Source organism: Ambystoma mexicanum, chromosome 1q (genome assembly GCF_040938575.1).
Source record: "Ambystoma mexicanum isolate Mex_15411 chromosome 1q, UKY_AmexF1_1, whole genome shotgun sequence".
In the NCBI taxonomy this organism is placed as follows: domain Eukaryota; kingdom Metazoa; phylum Chordata; class Amphibia; order Caudata; family Ambystomatidae; genus Ambystoma; species Ambystoma mexicanum.
Window position 1 is genome coordinate 1,409,059,548 of NC_090922.1, and position 16,982 is coordinate 1,409,076,529.

At 45.3% G+C, this 16,982-nt stretch overlaps 1 protein-coding gene across 2 annotated transcripts in view; it reads left to right on the top strand.

The window, feature by feature from the left end:
- LOC138548445 (vitamin D3 hydroxylase-associated protein-like) overlaps positions 1 to 16,982 on the top strand; it is a 726,529-nt gene that overhangs the window by 583,923 nt on the left and 125,624 nt on the right. For both annotated transcript variants that reach the window (XM_069642277.1, XM_069642276.1), the window contains exon 13: positions 4,056 to 4,164. In XM_069642277.1, the coding sequence (XP_069498378.1) occupies positions 4,056 to 4,164 (109 nt within the window). The remainder of the gene's footprint in view (positions 1 to 4,055; positions 4,165 to 16,982) is intronic.

A 16,982-nucleotide genomic window follows, 5' to 3' on the forward strand; every position in this document is an offset into this window, starting at 1 on the left:
ACACATTGTGTTGACTTTGGGTGATGCCTTTGTGATAGATCTGCACAAATATGCCCTGGTAAGACACTTTGAAGGCAATTTCATTTTGGAAGGAGTGGACGCATTGTGGTGCGCTGTCTACGACCACAGTTTTGCCGATATGCATGCACTTTGCAGAGACCTGGCCACGTTTGCTACTGTCGATGTTGTCATCATGCACTACAGCACCATGCATATGGGTTACGTTCCTTGTTTAGGTTTGTTCCGTCGACTGAAGAGGTTGCTGAATGTAGTGAAGAGGCTTATCCCCACTGCCAAGGTGCTTTTCTCATCCATAACACCAAGAAGAGTATGGGACAATGATCATGGATTTTCCGAGCCAGAGGTTGGAAGGTGTCTCATCAACAGAAGCATGTATACCTTTTTGTACGCTGGTGGGATGTTCTTCTGCCATAATGACCTCATTAGTTGTGGAAATGCAGAGTTTTTCCAAGCAAATGGCATTTAGTTGTCGCCCATTGGTAATGCTGTTTTGTTTTCCCGTCTACAGGATGCAGTGAAAAGTTTACTGTAACAATGTGAGCACAAGAAAACACAAAATAAAATAAAAACCAAAGAAAAGGTGTTTCACTAGAAGCACCTTTAAAAAAAAAAGGCTCTTTTCAGAGCTGCCACTAAAAACAAACTCCGCTACCCTGGTTGAAATTTATTCCCCCACGCCCACACCCAGCACGAAATCCACATCTGGGGGTTTTGAGGATGGCCATGGAAATGGGACTGTGGAGGCTGCGCAATACCGTTTCTGGGTGTGGTGTGTATGCAGAGGACTGTTGTACAGAACTGATACTGTTACATGGAGAGCTTTTCAATGTGATTGAGAGATCGTCAGGATCCGATGGCACTGCTACATTACTATAGAGTGCAGGCAACACTCAGGAAAGGTTGGACAAACTTCCCTGTTGCCCCTGAGACTAAAGCTTTGGCAGATAAGGTCACCTCAGCAACAGTACATGTGAGAATGATTTCACACATGTTTGCATACGTACAGAATACCAGGGACTACACAGATGTGGTGCTCTTTAACAATAGAACCCTGACCTGGACTTGGACCTAGATGTAGATGCATGGTGTAAGATAATTTCGTATTCTCCCAACATATCTCTCAATTCAAAACTGTTTGATTCATTAGTACCTGGTGGAGACATTCCACGGGATAGACTTCACGTGGATTGGCTCATTTCCGAGCCATATCACAGTGTAATCCCGTGGACGCACTTACGTGCATCTGGCGTCGGGTACACTTTTATTTTTATTTTCTGGCGATAATGGAAAGGGAGAAGGGACCACACGCACTCCCTTTCCCCTTTTTCACAGTGGGCAGTTTCCTCCCATTCATTAGTATGGAAAAATGTGGCCCAGAATGGCGGCCTGTTGCTCCGTACTAATGAAGCAGTACGGGCGTTCTAGTGTTCCTAGAAGTAACGCGTACTGCAACAAAACCTTTTCAAATGACAAACGAAATGCCGCTTGAAATTATTTCATCAGCCTTTAGTGTTCTGGAGCTGCAAACTCGGGAAAACTAGTTTCCCGAGCCTGTAGACCCCGGAATACTAATAGCAATAAGCCCCTCGACGGCAGACCACACCCACCTGCGGTAATGCCCCCGGGGCATTCGTTAAGGCCCTCGCTGCGCTCAGGCATGTAATTATGTAACCGGGGGCATTACCTTGGGCTGTATTGGACTGCCGTCTCAGGGCTTATTGCTACATTATAAATGTGTCCATAGACTCGATTTTACACTGGTTAAACTGCATCGCCTGGACCCAGGCAGCAGAATTTGCACATCTAGCATGGCTGTTTCCCCCGATTGTGAAATACTGGTAGGAAGCAGTATTTTTTGAAAAAACAATATAAAACAATATATAGCTTCCATCGGCCCCTTCTAACAATATACAAGAAACAGGGGTGTGCAATTCACTTTTTACCTTTATGACTGAAACACGACTGACAAGAGTGCCGGTATAGTACAAAGAACCCTTTCCTGCACAATTTTATTTCATCACATGCTCACCTCTTCCGAAGTGCTCAGAGTATCTGGAGTAGAATTTGTTATGTTGGGTGGGGTGCAGTCCCATTTGAACAGCTGGCTGTGGTACATCTCTTCATGTTACACACAGATGGTTGTATTGGGATCTTGGTATCTGTTATTCCTTGTCGCAGTGTGGACATTCCGATCCAGGTCTCTTTTTTTAAAATGTCCTTGGCTAGGACTGGGTGATCCCTCCAATAGGGAAATGTGTTTCATAATTCCTCCTCTGTATATTTGTTCCATGCTATGGCAGAGGGGCTATGATTCCTAACATTTCTGATAATAAATAAAGTGGGTTAGGTAGATTCCATCGCAGGTTTTTCCATCGAGGGAGAATTCATTGAATTTCTTTCAACAAATTATACCTCAAATGTATGTGGGTTGCTGGGTTAGGGTAATAAAGAAGGTAGCAGGGGCTAGGGAGGCTGCAGGGGTTTCCCCTGCATACATTTGCAGTAAAATGTCCTTATAAAAAAAAAAGATTATGAATTTTCCCTCGGTGAAAAAATATTGAAGAAATCACCTAGAACCAAATAAAGTCACTTCTCCTTCCCTGCAGTTCCTGGTACCTTAACAATACAGTTTATGAAAACATAATTTAGTCTCAAATTTTGATGAATGTTTCTAGTTACAAAGCCTGAAATCTTTCAAGAATAGACTAGGAAAAATGTGTACTACCTCTACACTCTGTTGACTTGACGTGCAGGCTATGCCAGGAAATTTGTTTAAATGTTGAGTTCATGTGTAGTCCATTATTGTGTTTAAAATTCAGATGAAACACATTTTTGTGTTCACTGATGCTTGGTTACCAGTGTAACTGGGGGGGGGGGGGTATTTTGGGAATGGGAGACATTTCTGTTGGCCCAAGGTTTGCTTGGTCCCAGTGTGTTGGAGTTAATCTACATGAGAAATGTTATAGGGCCCAAAAAGTAGCATTAGCTAGAGTCTCTTTTATGCATCATTACATCAGGGTGTTATAATTGTTCTTTAATAACGCGCTTAATACCGGGAACCAGTTTCTAAGCATGAGCCCAGGATTCGAACCTGTGTTGCTATGCGTTGTCTTGCATCCACGACAAACGCGTTGCCCCTGAGCTATCCTACCGGGTGTTGGGAGTATAGGATGAGATTATTCCTCATACTGTAGGTTTAATGAAAGAATCTATCTTCAATGGACTTTACCTCATCTTCATTTTCATTCACACTGGCTTGCCTTTCTCATGAAATGTGTTTACCTTGCATTTTCAAAGAACTGTGTCCTGCTATAGCAATCCAGAAATGTAACCCCTTTCAATGTGTGAGGTGGTCCTGGAGAGGACCTTCTTTCGCCTCAATCTCTGTCAGGCCTACTTTTGTTATGATATGTTATGATATTTTATTTATATATTTATATTTTATTTATATTGCGCTTGTACACAAGTGTTTCAGAGCGCGACCAAGCAAAGGGAGGGGAACAAGGGGGAACAAAAACAACGATCTTACTAGGCCCAGTGACATTACGAACGCGCAAGTGTATGGAAAAGGGGGAAGTGCATGGAAGGGGCAGAAGTGGAAAGTGCGGAACAGAGAAGAGAAACAGAATAAATACTAAGTGAAATAAATACAGGCAATGAAGACTAGTAGTGCAGCCAGCAAGTGACAAGTGATGATTATTCAGATAGGGTATATCTGATAAGTGCAGAAGAAAAGTGGGGGACTTTATGGGTACAGATACAGATCCCAGTGCAAGGGGTGGCCCGGAGGCAGTGCAGGAGGGAGGCAGGGTGAGCAGGTACCTGGGCCCGAAGGACAGAAAGTGGCCAGGTGCACGGTGCCAAGAGAGAAAACAGATCAGCAGGGGAGAAGAGGGGAAAAGGCAGAAGCGAAGAGGAAGGTCATGAGATGCTTCCGGAACCAGAGATGGTTCTCAAGTTTCAAGGTTTGCATACCCCAGTGCAGGGACTTCATGTGATAGATGGACTGATCGTTTTTCTTTCTGCTTTACTAGGAGTATTGCTTAGAGTTTCTTCGCAAGTGGGAAGGGCTGAACCTGGATGTGATGCTGTGCCCTGCTTTGTGCCCCGCCTTTGGGATCGGGTATCCTGGAAAGCTGATGGGTACGTCAATATAACACCTCTCTTCATAACGGTCCACGCTTAATGTATTAAATTGTAGAGATGGGCTATGCTTCTGTTTGTTTGTGTCTTATGTTGTTTCTCTACGTGATGTCACAGCATAAAAAATGGTGGACCTTCTGTAAGACCGGCCTCTGCTTTTAAGCTGAGGTGTCAAGGGATTGTTCCTCTAAATGTACCTCCTGCCTTCACATCCACTACCTGTTTTATATTGGCATTAGAACTGAACATCTGAACTGGATAGAGGATGGTCGGTCGACTTTGCCGCTTACCACAACCACCCTTGATCAGTTGCCTTTTACCTTTTCTTGTACTCTTTCCTCTCTCTCCATTTGTACATGTCATTCTCAGACTGTGGAGAGGCTAACAAATGGAACTAATTCCAAATGAGCTTAGACGAGAGGCAACAATGATTTAAAAATGTCACATGGACACTGGATGGAGCCACCCCTGTTGACACACATGAATAAGCATATAATTCAAGACAAACTGGCACAGAAAATAATCAGTCTTTTCTTTATACAATCCATAACACAAGCACACATTATAGTTAGGTTCACATATTCATTCAATCTGCTCCAGGAAATCAGTTACATCTTCTAAATTCTTTTGAAATGTATAAAATGATAATGTTTTTCAGTTCCTTATCTTTATCACCTTTTGTATTGTGATGGGATAGCCAGGTGGGAAGCACAAAGGGACTGACTGTCTTTTCCAGTTCTCAATATTCTTTTTATGGGATAAAAACATCTGTTTGGTAAACTTAACAACTGGGTAGCAAACAGCTGAATGACTTTTACAATAACTAAGGGCCTGGATTTTCCTGGCCATGCTTTGCAATTCATTTTGGTTCCCTTGTCTGTCTTACTGACCAGGCTTTTGCAGGGTTCGATGTTCCAGATGGACCACCCTCTGGGGTCTACAGCGCTGTAGCACAGCATTTGTCTCTGGGTTTTAGCGGGCGAATATAAGATCAGTGCACCTTCAACCTACGATACACTGTCTCCCTGTACTAGGGTCTTGCTTCAGAGGTGACTACCCTCGGATCTGTCACTGCATTTACCTCCCTGCCCATCAGTGATGCTGTGAAGCAGCACTGCCTTGTACCTCTTCCTGCCTCTACAATCTGCCCAGAACCGACCTGGTCATCTGACCCTTCCCTGGTGTCGCTGGTTAGCAATAGTATCTGTTCTCCTCCCTCTGACTCCTGATGATGATGACTTCATGCCTACCCCCCTGTTCTCCTCCCTCTGACTCCTTTTGATGATGATGACTTACTGCCTACCCCCTGTTCTCCTCCCTCTGACTCCTGATGATGACTTCCTGCCCACCGTCCTGTTCTCCTTCCTCTGACTCTTGATGATGATGACTTCCTGCCCACCCTACTGTTCTCCTCCCTCTGACTCCGGATGATGATGACTTCATGCCTACCCCCCTGTTCTCCTCCCTCTGACTCCTGATGATGATGACTTCCTGCCTACCCCTTGTTCTCCTCCCTCTGATTCCTGATGAGGACTTCCTGCCCACCGTCCTGTTCTCCTTCCACTGACTCTTGATGATGATGACTTCCTGCCCACCCCACTGTTCTCCTCTCTCTGACTCTTGATGATGACGACTTCCTGCCCACCCCACTGTTCTCCTCCCTCTGACTCCGGATGATGATGACTTCATGCCTACCCCCCTGTTCTCCTCCCTCTGACTCCTTGTGATGATGACTTGCTGCCTACCCCCTGTTCTCCTCCCTCTGACTCTTGATGATGATGACTTCCTACCCACCCCCCCTGATGAATCTATGAAGTGTTTTGCTGGGCCATGTACACCCTTCTCTGCCCACATCATTTTTAAACTGCCCCTTGTGTTTCTTTGTATTGCCATCTGTCAAGGGTGTGGGAGCCCTGACTTTTTAGATGTTTATTAAACAATCCGATTTTGCGGGTTTTGAGGTTAATTCTGTGTTTGAAAGGAGAGTCTGATGGTGCATCCAAGGCAGATTGGAGCTTTGAGCAATAACCACCCACAGGGAGAATGGGGGGGGTGACTGTTGATTGGACCATGACCTGCCAATTTGCCAGCTCCACTGGAACATGGCTCCTCACTGGAAGCGAAGGAACTGCTGCAGGTGCCAACCAAGCTCAGAAGACTGGGAGTAAAGAGAGCAAAGTACTCACCTTGTCCTAGAGGCCCTGGAGTGAGCCTCAAAGCACACTCAGCACCACAAAGCAGTTTAGACCCCTGTGACACCGCTTCAACAAATCCTCAAACTGATTGGACCCTTTTTGAAGCCTTCGAAACAGCACAGGACTCATGATTTTGTCTTTGAACACCTTCATGCATCATTCAAACCGATTTGACTGCACAATGCTCCAGCAGCTATCATCACCGCTTCGGCTCAAACAACAGCCCACTATCACTGCAGCCTTAGAACCGATGCAACTTGAAGAAATGCATCGGACCACTGGGACCTTGGCATCCACCCAACCCAGACCTGGACTCGAACCACTAGAAGCATTGTGTCACACACAGACTCAACCCAGCAGTACCATTAATCTCAAATAAACTTGACTGTCGAAGCAATCCTGGTAGACTCATTGAACTTCACAGCTCGAATGCCACCCCAAACTGCACGGAGCTCTGCCTCAAGCCTTACTCACACTGAATCTCCACCTAGACCAACGCAACCCACAGTGTTCCAACCCAGTTTGACCTGTAAGGACTAAGCCTAGAAGCCTGGTTTAACATTATCAACCCAACTAAGAACCAGAATAACATACTGTTGAGAGGTCCGGGGTCCTTGCACCACCATTTGGGACAGTAGTGACTGAGAAGCCCATTTTGCACATTTTTCAATCAAGACATTTGCTTTAATTTGTCATTGCTGCAGTGTATTGCCTATTCACCCAAGCTCAAGTGCCCAGATTGCTATAACATACAAGTTCTTCATTTTCTGTGTCCTCTCCAAAAGGGTAGGGTTTTGTTGATATTTTCTAGATCGTTATTTTCATATTGGTTTGTTTAATTAAAGTATATCTTTTTTGTATAAAACCTTCATTAGATATTCTTTCATTTTGGAGTACTATTACTGTTGCTACCGTTATCACATCGCGCCTAGAAAACACTTGTGTACCAGTGCAATATAAATGCCATATCATATTGACACCCGACTTAAGTGTATTGGCTGTGCCTGTTTCACCTTTATGTCCATGTTCACTGCTGGTCTGTAGTAATGCGTGGTTGAAAAGATGGTTAAGCAGTAGTCATTTTGTCACACCTGCGCTTCCGGGAGTCATGTGTCCTGGAACAAGCTCGCCCTGCATCAGTAACCAAGCAGCAATCCCTCATTTTATGCTCAGCCGCTGCTCATGTGCCTGAAAAAGCTGGTGGGTGTTTTGCTGAGGCCATGTATACCACTCTCTGTCTGCACCTGCACCTTGAGCTCCCTATGCAAGTCACTACTCTCTCTGTGAAGCCCATACCTTTGGCCTGTCCTGACTCCATTGGTGTTCCTGGAGTCACGTGACACGGAACAAGGTCAACCTACACCGGTAACCGAGCAGCAAACCTCAATTTGCGCTCATTTACTGGACATCCTCCTAAAGAAGCTGCTGAGTGTTTTGCCGGGGCTCTGTACACCCCCTCCTCCGCTCATGATTTTTTTTTTAGCTGCTCTGTGTATTTCTCTGTGCATCCTGCTCTCCCATTGCAAAACAAGCTCGTCTTTTCCCCCCTACTTTCACCCGGCCTCCCTGACTCCAATGGAATTCCTTAAGTCAAGTGACTCAGAAGAAGAACGGCCTCCACCGGTTGCCCGAGCAGCAACCCTCACTTCATGCTCACTCACTGTCTAGAGAGGTAGCCGCTCTTACTGTACCTTGGCTCTTAATATACAGTCCACGGAGAGCAATCCTGAGGCTTTATCTGCTAAGGTATTAATCGAAGCTGGAGTATTAGTTTGAGGGCCTTGTACACTGCTAATGAATGCAACCACTATGAATAAGTGGGCAAGGCAGAATCATATTGCATCTGTTTTTTACTAGAGATATACCTTATTTGCTTCGCTCTGTCTGACGTTGATTATTTTGCATTTTCTTGCCCCCCAGTCCTCTTGCTTCTGACCTCGTCAATGCTGAAGACCTATCTTAAGTTTAATGGGGCCGGTTTCTCAAGAATCCCAGTGGTCATTCAAGTTTCTTTGTGTACAGGCCACTATACTGCCTCCTGTTCTGTCATCCATAACCTCCATTCTTCTCCCTGATGATCATGTTTAGTCTAGAAACCCTATTCTGACTGTTGTTCCATGTGAAAACCAGGACGAATAGGATAGACTACTGATAGGGAACCTTAACTAATCTCAGTTTCTCAGTGATTCTTCGGAATGCCGATCTTTTATGAAGCATCACTGGTGCTTTGCCCTGGAAAACCTGCAACTTCTGGTTTAGATTATTTCAATGTTCTTCCTTGCTCTTCTCAGAATGCAGATTTCATCATTAATGAGTGGAATATCATTATTACATCGCTGGGAGCATAGGTTATTCCAGAGCGTGGTCGGCCCACTCTATTGTTTCTATCGAGGATAACTCCTGTTGGGTGTCCTGACCCACGTTTGGACTATTAAGCTGCAACATTTGGTGCTGTGGGCTTAGAAAATCCAAGATGGAGGAAAAGCCCACAGTTGCGCCAGAATCCGGGAAAACCGCGCAGTTTGTGTGCACACCAAAATGGTTGTCTAACCTGCCACCCACCAGTGCAAGCATGATGGGCCAGGAGTGCCATGAGTGAAATGTGTGCCAAAGGAAAAACAGCAGTGCCGGTTGGCTAAAAAAGCGCTTTAAAATCACCTTTGTTTCCCTGAATGCAAGCTCAAAATGCCTATTTCAAACATTGCAGGATATTCAAAAATCTTACTGAACACCAGCAGACATCTGGCAGAATGAAGTTTTGTGTGCATACAAAATCTGGAAAGATGAAGAGCCCAAAACAATGTTTATAACAAAACTGGCTGAGCTGCGGATGTCAGCAGTTTAACTGAAATTGGATTTAAAACCACTAAAATCGAAATGTGTAAATTAAATGAGTGACCTACTTTTGAGTGTCACATAGTTTGCAACTGTTAAATGTCATAGTTTTGAACTTAGAATCAGCATTCTAGCTGCATGTGTAAACATTGTGAGTTTGATTTGAATGAAGAAAAACTGGGAACAAAAGTGACATTTAGCTGAAGCCTGGCTTAATGAAATTGGATTCTGCCTGACAACTACCCCCGACAGGAGAGGGAATTCAGCAGCTGTGTTCCCAGGCCTGGCTGCATCCTGCTGCCCCTGCCAAAAGGAGATGACACCTCTCTGATTGAATTAGGGGAGTGCAGACTGTGAGCAAGCTGAGCTTGGGGGAAGTGGATAAACCAGAAATTCCACCATGTGCTTTGGAAAACCACACCCCTTTGGGGCCAGAGCATAATTTTAAAAAGATGGATAATTCATAGTGCGGACTTGTAAAAATTATATAAATAACATCATCATTCTTGTGATTTTTCTGTGCACATTTTAAGAGGTGTTAGGACCCTGTGGTATGTTCTTGGAGATAGTAGCGGAAAAAAAGGTTGTTACTCCAAATGTATGCATGTTAAAAATCTGACACTTTATCATCTGAAACCCATATCCCTGGTGCACATTTGTGTAAAATCTGGAAAAGTTTAGAGGTCGTGATCTGGATGAAAAGGGCAGAATTCTGTCATAAGTGGACACGACACCTTACAAAGACAGGGATCGGATGGTCTGGTGCTACAGAAAATATGTTAACTAGACGTATAATATTAGAAAAATGGTACATAGATAAATATGTATTTGGATCAGAAATAGATTTGTGTGCAATTTGACAAGGGGAGGATCCTCTGACCATAAACCTACCTCATCACTCTGACTCACAACCTAGTTCCCCCAATCAAGGAAGAGAGGAGGAACTGGCCAATGATAAGTTGAGAGGGTTGGGCATGCAGATTTAGCCGACCCACCCACTTTCTAAACACATAAAAAGAGCCACTGGAATCCAGATAGGACTTTTCTTTTTCACTTTCTGCGGAGCATTTTGACTTCAGACTTCACATCCAGAGATCTAGACTTCAAATCCATCAATCTCCAGAGACCAGAAATTAACTCCAGAATTTGTAGCAGAGAGGCCTGAATCCACAAGCTGAATCCTTTTTCAGCAGGCCTCCAAATCATTTGCAAACTATTCAACAGCCGGATGAGCTGTTTGAATTTTTTCCAAGAACTTTTGTCAGAACCAGAGACCAGACCGCCGTGCAGTTCCAAGAACTTTTGTCAGAACCAGAGATCCAGACCGCTGTGCAGTGCCGCTAGCAGAGCTGACCCAGAAGGTAGAATTATCCAGTGAGCAGAACCAGGCCGAGACCGTCCATGGTGAGGGAACCGCAGTCCAATCCTGACCCGATCCGTGGCGAAGTCGCATTCCTGTCCAAAATATAGTGTGAGTACCGCCAGAACTGTGCAAAACCCAATCTCTTAGTTTAAAATAATCTAATCCAAACTATTTTAACCTATTTAGAACTGCCTCCTAGAATTGTGTCATTCTGTCCTCTTTAAACCTGAAAACTGTCATCTGTCATTCTGAGCTTTAAAATTTCAAATCCGAAAAACTACCTTTACTAAATCGGCCGTATCTCCGGAACCGTTTGTGATAGAAGCGAGATTTTTATTTTGAAGCTGAGATTCTAAGCTTTCCAACAAGCTCTAAACCGACTTGCTACTCCTCATACTCCCTCCGTAATTGCGCTCGACGCAAGTGACTAAATTTGCCGCAATTTGACATTTTGCTTAATTTCAGCCACGTGTAAAAAGATTTGTCCTTGCTTTCCTTTGCTGAAATTCGTTTGCAACCTGACAATCATTCATGGAGCATTGCTAAAGTGATCCTGAGCTAATACAAAGTGGCTGTCACCCACCCTGAACCTCTAGAGGGAATTAAAATCATTTTAGCATATTTTTCACTTCTTTGCATACCACATCAAAGTATATTGCCTGTGTTTCTGTAACGCTCACCTGATTCCCGTAGAGGCGCCGGTCTTGACTGGGCGTATACCGTATCTTCAAAGGTGATGTGTAACACACGGCTGGCTCTTTGGGCTGGACCTCTGTGCACTGTATGTCTGACTCGAAGGGTAAGATGTCTGCAGATAGAAAATATGGGATTAATGAACTGGGTTATTGAATGTCTCTCTCTTCTTCCCTTTCTCTTCTCCTGTAGAGCCCCAAAGGTTAACGCTCTCACCTTAGGTAAGTGAACGCCGTGCTCTCCATCTGCCTCGGGGCAGGGTGCTGTAACCAGTTTCTTCACTGGATAAGGGGAGCAGGCCTCTTGACTTCAGAGGACTGCTGTCCGTCGTTTACTGCACGAACGGTAAGTTTCGAGTAATTCTAATGTCTTTAAAAGTCTTTAGTAATGTCTCTTGTTTTGCAGGGTTCCGGCGATGGCGGATGACGGGCTGAAGTGAGTTGAAGATGGAGCCCGTGTGATGAATAGAAGCGCCTGGAAGCACGTAAGTAAGCGCTTGTTGCCTGCTTCACGATGCGCTCTAACTGTCTTTTTATTTTGCAGGTACAAGTTCGGAGCGGCTGCAGGGTGCCGGAATACCCACTGGGTTAGATGTGAAAAGGAGTAATGGCACGTGAGTATTAAAGTTCCCCAATGTCTTTAAACGCACCTTGTTTTGTCTTTCAGATGCGGGATGCATCGCCGAAGAGTTGGTAAGCTTTTGTCTTTCAGATGCCGGAATGCAGCGCGAGGCGTTGGTGACAGCCGATGGACCAGGTAAGTGAAGCGCTGTCACTGAAGACCGTAATGCTAACCTGTTCTTTCTTGTCTTTATAGGTGTTGCTGAAGACTGGATTCAGGATGGTAAGCCTTTTTCCTTAGGCCCAGGATCAGATGCAGAAGACACGATGAGCGTTCTGCTGCAGAGGATGCAGAATAACGCAAAGCAAGATTCATCCATCGGGTGTGGTTTAAATAGCCTCCTGTAGTGCTTAGGTGTCTCCTTCCACAGCCACGCCTAAGAAAAGAGTTCCTGCTTTCCAGAAGAGTTCCAGTGTTCCGAACCTAGGGAGTGGCTCCTGCCCCACCCAACAGGAAAAGTAGTTCCAAACAGAAGAGGATCAGAGGCTCAACTGGCAGGCAAGTAAGCAGCATGGTCTGCTGCAGGTAAGTCCACCCAAGCATTATGAGCCCGGCGCTTCCAGCGCTGGGACTGGGCATATTTATGAGCCTGGTGCCACTGGCGCCAGGACTGGGTCCAAAAGGTCCCAATTGGGACTGGTTGGCACTCGCAACCTGGGTTATGGATCTGCTTCCAAGGGAGTTGGGAAATCCCTGACCTTTTGGAAGCAGAGATCATGACAGTACACCCCCTCAAGGGCCCTCCCAAACCGGGCTTCTCCGGGGGTTTTGGCTTGTCAGGAAATGTTCGGTGAAATCTTTTGATTAGGCGAGGAGCGTGGACATATTCAGCAGGTTCCCAGGATCTCTCTTGGGGGCCATAGCCTTTCCAGTCAATTAGGTAAAATAGTTTAGATTTGGAGATCTTGGAGTCCAGAATGCTTTTGACTTCAAACTTGAGTTCTCCATCAACTAGGATGGGTTTTGGAGATTTAGTTAGTCGGGTTTGAGGTTGCACGGGTTTTAATAGAGAGACGTGGAAGACCGGATGTATCTTCATGTGCGGGGGCAAGTCCAACTTGACCGCTACTGGGTTTACTATGGTAGTGATGGAATAGGGACCAAGGTATCTTGGGTTGAATGTGCGTGGCCCTTTTAGAGGTAGATATTTGGTGGATAACCAGACTTGATCCCCTACTTGATATTGAGGCGCTTCCTTCCGATGTTGATCTGCTCCTTTCTTGTATTGTTCTTTAGCCCTTTGAAGGTGAGAAACAGCTTCCTTAAAGGCTTGGGTGATTGTAGAATGCAGGTAGTCTACTGCTGGTGTTTCAAGATCTTGGAGGGGATCCAACTCCGAGGTTCGAGGGTGACTGCCGTATAAAAGAAAAAACGGGGTTTTCCCAGTTCCCGAATGGACAGAGTTATTGTAGGCATATTCGGCTATCCAAAGGATGTCTTTCCAAGTTTTTTCAGTTTGTTGCAGCATGCAGCGTAAATACTGTTCCAGAGTTTGATTGGTCCTCTCGGTTTGTCCGTCCGTCTGAGGGTGGTGACTGGTCGATAGTCTCACATCAATTTGAGCCGACCGACAGCAACTTCGCCAAAAATGAGAAATAAATTGACTACCTCGATCCGAAATTAGAACCGAAGGAAAACCGTGCAGTCGGACGATGTTTTCGAGAAATTCTCGGGCCAGAGTTGCTGCTGTTGGCAAGCCTTTGAGCAGAATGAAATGCGCCATCTTGGAGAATAAGTCCACGATTACGAGAATCGTATTGTATCCGGAGCATGGAGGTAGATCGGTGATGAAGTCCATAGAAAGCGTATGCCAAGGGCGAGGTGGGATGTCAATAGGGCGTAAGAGGCCTGCTGGTCTTTCCTTTTGACTCTTGTTTTGGGCGCATACTCCACAGGACATTATAAAGTCTCTGATATCTTTTTTCCAAGACGGCCACCAGAAGTAGCGCTTGATCTTTTCTGAGGTCTTGGCTATACCGGGATGTCCTTCCATTAAAGAATCGTGATAACAAGAGATTACCTTTTTCTGTAAATCTGTGCTGGGCAGGTATAATCGTTCTTGGAAATACAATAAGTTGTCCTTTACTGCAAAGTCCTTTCCTTGCAGATGCCAATTCTGTATGTCTGCTGGAGTTACAAGTTGCCTGGCTTTATCCTTAACTTCCTCTATGGATTGTGTGGCGATTACACCCAGAATTCTTTGTTCGGGAATGATTGGTACAGGTTTAGGGTTGATCAAGTGTTCTTCCACTCCCATCCGAGAAAGGGCATCAGCTTTACCGTTTTTTGTACCAGGTCGATAGGTAATTATGAAGTCAAACTCGGCAAAGAATAATGCCCAACGGAGTTGTCTAGAGGATTGGGCTTTTGCGGTTTTCAAATATTGCAGGTTTCGGTGATCCGTAATCACAGTAACGGTGTGTCGGGCTCCCAGCAGATAATGCCGCCAAGCCTTAAAGGCAGACTTGATAGCCAGAAGTTCCTTGTCAGTAATCGTGTAATTGATTTCAGGAGGCGAGAATTTGCGGGACCAAAATGCCACGGGATGCAACTGATTGGTTACCGGGTCCTTTTGTGATAGAACTGCCCCCATGGCAAGGCTTGAAGCATCAGTTTCCACGATGTAGGGGAGTTCGGGGCGAGGGTGTTTTAAGATTGGTGCAGAGATGAATTTAGTCTTCAAATCCTGGAAAGCTTGTTCCGCCTCGGTAGACCATTCAAAACGTTTGTTTTTCTTTAACAAGGCAGTGATGGGCTGGACTATTCGAGAAAATTCGGGGATAAACCTTCGGTAAAAGTTAGCGAAGCCTAACATGCTTTGCACACCTTTTACGGAGGATGGTGATGGCCATTTGAGAACTGCATCGACCTTCTTTGAATCCATACGCTCTCCGCTAGGTGATAATATGAATCCCAAGAATTCAACTTCAGTCACGTTGAAAACACATTTTTCCAACTTAGCGAAAAGTTTGTGTTGACGCAATCTTTCGAGGACCATTTTCACGTGTTTCCGATGTTCAGATTCCGATGAAGAATAAACGAGGATGTCGTCAATGTAAACAACAACACACACATCTATGAGCTCTCTGAGGACATCGTTCATAAAATATTGAAAGGCGGCCGGGGCATTGCAAAGTCCGAAGGGCATGACCTGATATTCAAATAGCCCGTATTTGGTGCGGAAGGCCGTTTTCCATTCATCGCCCTCTTTTACTCGTACCAAGTGGTAGGCTCCTCTAAGATCCAGCTTTGTATATATTCATGCTTTTCTGACTTGGTCCAGGAGTTCAGGGATCAAAGGTAACGGATATCTATTCTTGACGGTGATCTGGTTCAGGGAGCGATAATCTATACAAGTTCTAAGGTCTCCTTCCTTTTTTGGAACGAAGAACAAAGCTGAAGAAGCAGGGGACTTGGAAGGACGAATAAACCCATTTGCCAGGTATTGATCCAGGTATTGTCGAAGGTGAAGGTTCTCAGGCTCGGTGAGGGCATAAATTCTACTACAAGGAGGAGTAGATCCAGGTATCAGGTCTATCTGGCAGTCATAAGACCTATGAGGAGGTAGAGAGTTAGCCTGATCCTTCCGGAAAACATCTTGGTATTCTAGGTATTCGGGAGGTAACTGGGGAGTCTCTGAAGAAATTGCTGCCAGTGCAACACCAGGTGGAGGGTGACAAGTAGAGACACATTCTGGAAACTGGACCGTTCTTGCTCGCCAATCGATCAGAGGATTGTGTTTCTCTAACCAAGGTATTCCTAGAATAATCTGAAACTGAGGAGCCTTGATCACATCGAACACGATCTTCTCATGGTGTCCATCTTGACTTACTAGCGTCACTTCTTGAGTGGTATGCGTTACTGGTCCGGAGGCTATCTCCGTTCCATCCACCGTAGTAATGACGTCCTTTACAGCCTTGGGACAAAGAGTTAGATTCATCCTCAAAACCATTTCATGATCCACATAATTGCCGATGGCACCGCTGTCGACGTAAGCTTCAATTGCATGTAATCGATCCAGATTATCAGGGCTAATGAGGACCATAGGTATCACGAAATGCGAGGTCACGGAACTGGTTTTCACGCTCGGCAAGAGGACCTCTATTCTTGTCGGGCGAGGTCGTTTCCCTGCTCAGAGTTTGTAACTTTGGTAACTGCAGCTCCTACTGCCTTCTTGGCAGGTTTCACCGGACAGTCTCGAAGAAAGTGCCCTGAGTTTCCGCAATAGAGGCATAATTGCAACTGTTTTCTCCTTTCCCGCTCCTTTTGTGTTAGAGGACCTTTCAGGCCCCCTATTTGCATGGGTTCCCCGGAGTCTACTCCTTTGGAAGGAGTCGGCGGTTTGGAAAATACTCGAGCATCAAACTTGGAACGATCGGCCTTCCTGTTCTGCAGTCTGTGATCTATTTGAACGACTAAGTCTATATAGTCCGAACAATCTTGTGGGGGATTCACTACTTGGGCTAACACATCTTTGAGCTCTCCACGTAGACCTCTATAAAACAGCGTAATCCTTTTGTCCTCAGGCCATTGAGTTTCCACTATCAGTCTGTTGAAAGACGCAATATAAGCCAAAAGGTCTTGATTACCTTGTCGCAACGAAAGAAGCTCATTGTCCAAGGCCTGCCCCTGTGAATGTCTTGTGAACAGTTTTTCCATACTGAGCTGAAAAGCTTGAAAATCATGAAGGACCGGATCATCTTGATTTACTAGAGGGATCGACCAGTCTGCCGCATTGCCACTAAGGTACGAAAGCACGAAAGCTACTTTAGCTTGATCAGTTGGAAAGGCTGCTGGCCGGCATAAGAAATGCAACCGGCACTGATTGATAAATACTGCAAACCTCTTTGGGTCACCAGAAAATCGTTCGGGCGGAGCCAGAGGTACATTCCCAGGTAGGTTGATCTGCACTGGATTCATAGAGGATGTAGAAGGAAGATTTCCCCCAGATGCGGGTAACGGGGTCTGTCCGGCTTGTGACTGTAGCAATTGTCTAGCGAGATCATCTGTTCGCTCCTTGGAAATAATCAGTTCCCTTCTTAGAGCGTTTGTTTCCTGACGGGCTGCATGCACTTCTGCCCTTACTTCCCCAAGTAACTGGGCTAGCTGGT